Raw genomic sequence first — 9,862 nt, forward strand, 5'->3', positions numbered from 1 at the left:
CCAATAATCAAGTTAATGTGCAACAAACAAAATCCACTTTTTTCCCTTTTTATTTCTTTCTTTATTTTGAATCGAAACCAAAATTCCCCCCCCCCCACTCTCTCTCTCTCTCTCTCTAAGACACCCGAGAATCTGTCTTTCTTTAAATCTTTTTTTTCAAATTGCAATAGGAACATTTTATGGCGTTCGTGCAAATTTGGTCTTTAGATTCTTATTTTTATTTTCAGGAATTCTGCACATATTTTAATTTTTGTAATATTAAAAATTTTTTATATTTCTAAAATTATTCTTTGAATTCAAAATAATAATAAGTGAAAAAAACTTGTCAATCAGAAATATATTTTGTTCAATTATTGTTACTTCAAATTCAAACAAAAATTTGGAAAAGTTTAAACATTAAAATAATATGTTGTTATGAAAATATTTAAATATTGTATTTTTGATAAATAAAAAATATTTCTAAAAAGTTCTCATTTTTAAAATTCGGGAATTTTCTAGTTCGGATATTTTACATCGGCAATTTTCTGTCGGGAGTTTTACAAATCAACCATTTTTTTCGGGAATTTCATTATTGAGATTTTAGATACCTCAGGAATCTTCGAATTCGGAAATTTTATTATTTGGGATTTCTGTCATCCTTCTTTTTAAAGACTTGAATTGATCAAATTTAATTTCTCTAAAGCACCCAGAATTTCTAAAATTGAATTCGATATAAAAAAATGCAACCTTCAGGTGAAACATGTCTCGAGTAACGTCAGACAACTGTGTCACCTAATCGGCGATCCTTTGTCTAAATTTCCATTCATATGTTATTTACATATTTTCTAGTATATTTACAATTTTTTATTACATTTACTTAATGTTAATCGTGACAAAAATTTATTTCGCCTACGAGGATTTACTGCTGGAAAAATCTCGAGTAAACGAACATGCAACAATTTCAAATCAAATTGGAAAAACGTTCTGTCAGCGTCGTCCAGTGGTGGTGATTTTTATTGGTTAGAAAAAGACACTTTTCTCACAGATTTCGTTCGACTGCAAACCGAACGCTTCGCGATCGGGCGCGAAGCCGTCTACTCATCTGCATACAAAAATTTTAGACTTGGGAAGAAATTAGAATTGGAAAATACTCAGAAAATTTGGAAAAAAAGGAAGTCGATGTCGAGAATGTATTCTAATTATTCAAATTTTGAACAAAAATAATTTTTTTTAATCATAGGGGCCGTTAAAAAACTGCGTCATACTTCCAAGAGGGGAGGTGGGGGGATAAACTTGTTTTGTAAAGATTTGTGACGCAGGGGAAGAGAAATAAATGCAAAATGTATCATCTCACACGGAAAATCTAAAAGGGAACAGCTATTTTTGTAATATTTGAAAACATTAAAATAATTCATTTTATTTTATAAGTAAAGCATCTAGCACAACATTCACCCTCTTTCTACTATTTCCCACTTCATCCCATTTTAAAGAACTCCTCTTTTATTTTTTTGCTGTTTTCCAGAAACTCTACTACACCAAATTCTCGTTTCGAATGAGCCGCAGTGAGCGAGTACTCAGTCGAGAATATTGCGCAATGTTATGCATTCCAATTAAAAATGGTTCAGGCGGCCCAGGCTGTTTAATTTTGAAACCCCCCGAATTGCGTCTAAAACCATTTGTAGGAAACTTTCCGACACTGGACTGAAAACGAGAATTTGGCATAATATATTTTTATTGAAAATGCAACTGCTTTGATCAAATTTGAACTACTTTGTTAAACAATAATTTTTTGATTAAAGATTTAAATAAGTTGTTAAAAGTTCTTTTTTGTTGTTGTTGAAAATTAAGTTTTTAACTGGAAATTTAACTATTTTATTATTGCTTGGAAATGAGGTTTTTTGTTGAAAACTCGACGATAAGGTTTTTCTTGAGAATTCCTTTTTTCGTTTGAAAATTCAACTACTTAGTTCAAAGTCAAAAAAAATTTGTTCAGAATAAAATTGAAAGATTTACCATAACATTTTTTATTCAAAATCCATTTTTTGTTTTGCTAAAAATCCAAATACACTGTTAAAAATTAAAATACTTTGTTAAGCATTAATTTTATTGGTTAAAAATTGATATAAGTTACAAAAATTTATTTTTGAAAATTAAGTTTTTTAACTGAAAATTTAACTGTTTCATTAATGGATAAAAATTAACTTTTTAGTTGAAAATTCGACTATCAAATTTTTTACTGAGAATTTTTTTTAACTCAAATACTTTGTTCAAAGTTGAACTGAATGTGTTAAACATTAAATTTAATGGTTCAAGAATCTACTATTTTGTTGGAAATTCGTTATTTTTTAGTTAAAAATTAATTTTTTCTTGTATGAAAATTCTCTTATTTTAGTCAAAAATAAATTTATTTGGCTGAAAATTTTCTTTTTGTAAAAAGTCCATACCTTCAAATGAAATATTTAATTGTTTTGTAAAAGATTCGTCTTGTTTGAAAATCTCACAATTTCGTTAAATTTTTGCTCGTAATTAAAAGATCTTTCAATTGTTAAAATTCAACTTTGATGTAGAAAATTCGTTCTTTACTTGTTTAAAAATGTATCTCTTATGGTACAAATGTTATATTTTTTGTTTAAAATTTAAACTATTTTGTTGGAAATTTGATTTTTTTTAAATCCATCTATTTAGTTAAAAATTCATATTTTTTGTTTAAAACTTCAACTGCTTAATAAAAAATCGTCTGATTTGTTTTCAAAACCAAACATAATGGTTAAGAGTTTTGTTAAACATTCGTCATTTTGTGTGGAACATTTGTCCCTTTAAATAAAAACTTTATTCGCCTTCTAAAAAATTCTTCTTTATGCCCTTAAAACTCAATTCCTTGGTATAAAATAGAACCGTTTGGTTAAGAATTAAACTACTTTGTTAAAAAATTAAATATTTTGTTAAACATTTAACAAGTTCGAAAAAAATTGTCATTTTAACAGAAAATCCATTTTCTTAAATTGAAAATTCAACTGTCTTCTAAAAAAATCTTCTTTTTGCTTTGAAAATTCAAATATTTTTTTGACAATTTAACAGCTTGGTTAAAAATTAATCTTTTTGGATAGAAAACTCATCCTTTTAAAAGTAAACATTCGAAATCTCTGTCGTTAGAAATTCCACTATTTTATAGAAAATGTGTACTTTTTGCTTGAAAGTTTAACTTTTTGGCTGGTAATGGATTGTTTTTAAATTCAACTATTTGTTTGAAAATTTATGTTTATAGGTCGAAAAATTTCAATTATGTAGTAACAAATTTAACTATTACATTGAAAATTTAATTTTGTTTTTGAGAATTCATCTATTCAAGTAAAAGTTCATATTTTTGTTCAAAAATCCAACTACTTAATTTAAAATTCATCTGTTTGCATTAAAAACTCAAATTTGTGGTAGAAAATGAAACTTCCTAATATTTGGTTGAAAATGCAACGGTTTAGTTCAACATTAAACCATTTTTTTATTTCATTATTTTGTTGAAAATTTAACAGTTTTTCTAAACATTCGTCTTTTCGGGTAGAAAATTCGTAATTTCAAATTAAAAGTTCAACTGCCTTCTACAAAATTCTTTTTTTAGCCTTTAAAACTCAAGTATTTGGTAGAAAATGCAAGTGTTTATTTAAGAACTAAATCATTTTGTTAAGAATTTGATTATATTATTGAATATTTAATAGTTTTATTAAAAATTTGTCTCTTTCGATAGAACATTCACCCTTTTTAATTAAAAATTCGACTGTCTTTTGACAAATTCTTCTTTTTGCCTTAAAAATTCATCTATTTGGGGACAAATTCAATTATTTTGTTGAAAACTTATTTCTTTTTTTTCAAATTTAAATTAATTTTGTTGGAACTTTGTCTCCTTAGCTTGAAAGTTCATCTATTTGCTTGCAAATGAAACTTTGGTCTGAAATTAATTAATTTTTGTTTGTTAAAAAATCAACTATTTTGTTTAAAAGTAATCTTTCTTGGTTGAAAAATCATACTTCTTGGTTTGAAATTCACCATTTTGGACATTTTTGGCCTGTAAATTTTATTACAATATTATCTTAGCATATTTTTATTTTAGTCGTTTATCAAATGGAATCGAGAGAAAACTTTTGACGCAAAAGGGTGTAATAACTCGTTACAAAGAAGGGGAGGGATTGAATTTTTTTTGAAAATAGCGTGACGTACTTTCTGAACGTCCCCATAACATTTATTTCACGAAAAATGAGTTTTTTGTATAAAATTTTATAAAAAAATTGTACACATTTATAAATAAGCCCGTAACTTTCTTGTTTTTTTTATAGTCAAATAGAACTTGAGTCCCAAAGTCGATAGAAGGTCCCATAATTCCGGAAGAAGCTTTCACGGCCCTTCTATGTTTCGATTAGTCGATCGCCCCCTCAGTTTCAGGCAACAAGCCAGCGATTGGATTTATAAGGTCAGTAATTAAGAAATTCATATCGCAGATTTTCTAGTTAAGTGCATTTTTTTGCCAAATAGGTCAAATTCGTCTACTTCCTATTGGACAACTCAGGGAATTCTCAAATGAAGGTTATTACGTTTGTAAAGTCGGGAGCCATACAAGTATAAACTCGAATCAACCGAATGAATTTTCTAACCGAATTACAAAGATCTAGAGCTCCCACACGCGAACACTTGACATTCACCTTCGATTAATCTTCCCTAGAACTTGATTCAATTTACCAAGAGCAAGGACAATGTATCCTTTATAAATTTTGATTTCGAGCGAAATTCAGTCTTCATTTGTTGATAATTTGTCCCGACTGAAAAATCCCGAAAAATTAAATTCCCGACAATATAAAACTTCTTAATTGAAAAATTCTCTATTAATAAAATTTCTTAACAGTTTATAGTATTAACGAATTGGCGAATTCCAGAATGATAAAATTTCCGAACATTTCATAATATTACCGAGTTTTAAAATTCCCGAATAATGAAATTCCCCATCAGAAAATTGGGACGACTGAAGAATACCGAAAAATAAAATTCCTGAGTAATAAAATTACCGCATTGGTAAATTACGGAATGATATAATTCCCGAACAGTTTATAATATTACTGAATTTGTAAATTCCCCAATAATAAAATTACCGAATTGGTAAATTCCGGAATAATAAAATTCCTTAACTGTTTAATATATTACTGAAATTTTCAAATCTCGAATAATAAAATTACCGCATTGATAAATTCCGGAATAATAAAATTTTCAAATAGTTTATAATATTACCGAATTAAAAAATTCCCAAATAAAAAACTTCCCGACAGTGTAAAATTCCCGAATAATAAAATTCCCCATCAGAAAATTGGGATGATTGAAAAATCCCGAAAATTAAAATTCTCGAGTAATACAATGACCGCGTTGGTAAATTCTGGAATGATAAAATTCCCGAAAAGTTAATAATATTAACGAATCAATAAATTCCTGAATACTAAAATATACGACAGTTTATAATATTACTGAATTTGAAGATTCCCGATTAATAAAATTTCCGACAGAAAATTCCTGAAAAATAAAATTCCAGAATTAGAAAATTTGCAAATAATAAAATTCTCAAATTGTTAAATTCCGGATTAATTCAACTGCCCAACAATTTATAATAGTAACGAATTGGAAAATTCCGAAATAATAAAATTTCTGAGAGTTTATAAAATTACCGAATTTGAAAAATCTCGAATAATAAAATTTACGGCATTGCAAAATTCTCTAAGAATGAAATTCTCGAATTTATAAATTCCAGAATGATAACATTCCCAAAAAGTTTATAATATGATCGTATTTCAAAACTCTCGAATAACAAAATGACCGACAGTAAATTGCCGAATTATAAAACAGCCGAACTAGAAAATTCCCGAATCTGAAAAATTAAACATTTTAAATAAAAGTAATTGATTATTTTATTTTTAATAAATAAGTATTATCTATAAAAAAGCTTAATTGTTTAAATTCGGGACCTTCGTAATTCAATTATTTTTTAATTTTACAATTTTTTGGAACAGCCGAAAAATCCCGAATAATAAGATTTCCGACAGTTTATAGTAATCCCGAATTTGAACATTTCCGTCAGAATGTTACCGAATTATAAAATATCCAAACTAGAAAATTCCCGAATTTGAACAATTAAATTTGTCTATAAAATATAATTTATTTATAACAAAAAAATGTTTAAAATTTATAAAAAAATATTTTTCATGTTTAAAGTTTTGAAAATTACTCTTTGAAATTAAAAAACAAGAATTTAAAAAAAAATATCCAAAAATATTTTTCTTAATTGTTATTTTAAATTCAAACAATAATTCTAGAAACTTTAAACATTCAAAAATTTGGGATTTAAAAGATTATAGTTTGTTATTTTTAATAAATAATATCCATTACAAAGTTTTTCTAAATTTTTAAATTCAGAAGTTTTCTAGTATCGGATATTTTATAATTTAACCATTTCAGAAATTTTTTAATTCGGTTATATTATTAACTCTCGTGAATTTTCTTTTTCCTTAATATTCTTGAATGAATATTTTTTAATTGTAACGATTTGGAAAATTTCTAAATAATAAAGTTGACGATAAAGATACCGAATTCGAAAAATAAAGAACTGTTTTTAGTCAATTATATTTATTCATAAAGAACACAATATTAAAATACTTTCATGAAGGAAATAACAATGATAAGAAAATACTGTGCACATTTAAAAAAAAATTCATCTGGAAGGATTTAAACAAAATGATTGTAACTTGAAATTAAAATGATAAGTTAAAAAAATACGTTAAACATGTTTTTGAACATTTTTATTGACAAAAATATATCACTACTGAATTAGTTATGAATAAATAATATATATTTAAAAACAAGTTTTCTACTCGCTCAAATTCGAAAATTTCTGTCAGAAATTTTACAGTCGCGGATATTTCATAATTCAGCTATTTTTTTCGGCAATTTTGCATATCTGGAATTTTTAAATTCGTTAATATTTTTAACTTTTGGGAATGCCATTATTCGGAAATTTTTCAATTAGAGATTATTATATTATCGGTATTCAGTTACATAATAAGCTTTCGATGTTTCAAGATCAAATTAAAAAAAAAAACTTTAGAAATATTTCAACTTGAAAAATTTTTAAATTAAAAAATTTCAAGCTACAAAACATGTTTAAAAAAGACGAAATCCTGAAATTTTTTACTTCACAGCAATCAGAATATAGACTCTCAATTTTGAAGCTATCTTATTTTCAAATAATTTAAAGTATCTACAAATTCCTGTGGTTTATGAATACCTCCGAATTAAAATAGGTTTTGAGGAAATTGATTATTTTCATTAATTTTGGGATGCACGTCATCTTTAATTGAATTTTATCATTTTAATTCTGGTCCTTGAAATAGAATTAAATTTCAAGGACTAAACATTTTGAATATTATTCAATGAAATTACAATTGGATTAGAAAATTGAAAATAAACTCCAATCTGAAAGTCCTAGAGTTTTAAAAAAACGTTTCTTGATTTTTCCAAATACTTCTAAATCAGAGTTTGATTATTTTTAATTTATAATTATTGAATATTCCGAAACAACATTCTTCTCTTTTCATGAGACTTTAGTTTTTTTGAGTAAGGTATAGGTTTCTTTAATTGCTGAGAAAAGCCCTAGAGTTTTGAAATCTAAATTGTCTGACGTTGTTTTAAGAAATAGATTGAAAAATTTTCATAAGAAAATTTTATCTTATAATTTAAGTTTAGAATTTGAAAAAAAACCTTAATAATTGCAAATTTTATTTAAAAAATACTGCTAACTACAAGATTGGTTCAGCCCGCATAAAACTCAGAAGACGTCTTCATCATAAAATACCAAATTAAATAAAAAATAAAAATAAATATAAGTATGCACTTTTCATAAAAATATACTTTTTATATTTTCAAACTATTTAGTTTCCACGAACTGAATCCCGTTGACTCAGAAAAATTATAGTTAAATTAAAGAATATTTTGTTGCTTCTATTAAAAAATCATCCATTTTTTCAATTAAATATTTTTCTTAATTTTGATTTTTTTATTAACATAATTACAGTTTCTAAATAAATACGGTATGCAATTTTGAAAAGAGGAAATTTGCATTTCCTTTTTAGAATTCGCAGAATCGGCAATATTTGGTCACGATCCACAGTTTAATATTTGACCAACCTAGAATTCTCGCTTCAGCGTAATTACTCAAATAGACTAAATATTTAACTTTGATCCTATAGAGTGGAAAATTTAATATTAACGGAAAATCAGTGTTCATTTTCCCGAAATTGAATAAATTATATCCTGTTTATTTTATTCGTTTCTCGGTTTAATAAAACAAACACCCACGTATTCGTCCTCTCAAAGCGTAGAGTTAGTGGTAAATGTAATTCAAAAGCAACATGAATAAAATGTACCACGACTTTTATAATCAAGAGCCATGGTAATGAGTTACCATTTCTGAAAGCAGTATTTCCATTTCAACCCACGCATTTTTCATAAACTGGATTCATAATTAACTCAGAGATTTAATGTAGAACGAACTTTTTCTTTTTCATTATCATTCCGTAAAACTGATTTATGCAATCAATAATTGCTGTAAAAATAATTTAATTTAATTAAAACTGTAAAATATATTTTAGAATATAAATTATATTATTTATTAGATACTTACTATTCATTTTCTGATTGAGCTTAGATATATAAATTGATATAGTTAAATAATTCATTGCTTCAGGTAAAAATGTTCTTATATTGTACAGTTGTCTGACTATTATCAGCTTTATCTACTTATAGTATGTCTATATCATATCTTTTTTTAGAAGCCTAAATTCTAAAAGTTTTCATTATTTTAAGTTTTAACGTTATCAGATTATATTTTTCAATGAAAATCCACGAAAATTATTTGTATTATCATGAATCTGAACAACTGATAAAAAAAGTTTTAAAACCATTTTTTTTAATGTATCCCTCGGGCGAAGCAACATTTTCCCCTTTATTTTCTCGAAATCTACTGAAGCGTTTTAATTAAACTATCTTTTATTGATTCAGCTACTAAATAGTTAGAAAGTAAATTCTAACTTTTTTCAAAATTTTAAAATTGGATTTTTTCACCGTTTAAAGTTGAGAAAACGTACCCCAAAGCAAAAATAAAATTCCTCCTCTATTATTTTGAAATTAAATAATATTTATGATTAAACTTTTTTTGTGTCAATTTAGATAACAAAAAGCTTGAACGTGAATTTTCACATTATTAAAAATTGATAATTCGATTTTTTATCATCACCCAAAATTGAAAAAAATGCTCCTCGAGCCAAACAAAAAAATCAACCTACATTTTTCCAGAATGTAATAAAATTGTTTGAACCAAACTTTGCAAGTTATAATTTAGCGTTGATTTATCTAAAAAGTATTTTTTTTAAATATAAATTCGATTTATAGAAACGTTTATGTCTCTTTTGTATAATTTTAAAAATCTGTATTGCACCCTTATGGCATGATACCCTTCGTTTATTGATTCAAAATATTAAGGAAGCTTTCATCTCATCAAAAAATAGTATATTAGCACCTAGGGCCAAAAATCCCTCTCCCCCTTGGCTTATATGATATTTTTTATAATAAATGGATGATTTCAGAGTTTTCTCAAAATACAGTAATTTCAGCCCTTATTAGATTTCGTATAAAGGAAGCATTACTTACGGATAAATGATAGTAATTTACCACGAATTGCCAACAACCCAATTTAAAAAGGTATATACGAGGGTAGTTCAATAAGTCCTTAGAATGACCAACAGATGGCGCGTGAATCGCTCCAAATCATCTGTTTTCAGTCAGCACCACTCCCGACTAGATA

The 9,862-nt window shown here is 26.1% G+C and overlaps 1 protein-coding gene across 1 annotated transcript in view; it reads left to right on the forward strand.

The window, feature by feature from the left end:
• Nucleotides 1–774: 774 nt before the first annotated feature.
• Nucleotides 775–9,862, forward strand: part of LOC117182124 — a 13,968-nt gene continuing 4,880 nt past the window's right edge. Inside the window, exons 1-2 of the mRNA XM_033375164.1 lie at nt 775–998; nt 4,305–4,438. Of these exons, the coding sequence (XP_033231055.1) occupies nt 4,376–4,438 (63 nt within the window). The 5' untranslated portion in view covers nt 775–998; nt 4,305–4,375. The remainder of the gene's footprint in view (nt 999–4,304; nt 4,439–9,862) is intronic.

This window comes from Belonocnema kinseyi, chromosome 10 (assembly GCF_010883055.1).
Source record: "Belonocnema kinseyi isolate 2016_QV_RU_SX_M_011 chromosome 10, B_treatae_v1, whole genome shotgun sequence".
Lineage (NCBI taxonomy): Eukaryota > Metazoa > Arthropoda > Insecta > Hymenoptera > Cynipidae > Belonocnema > Belonocnema kinseyi.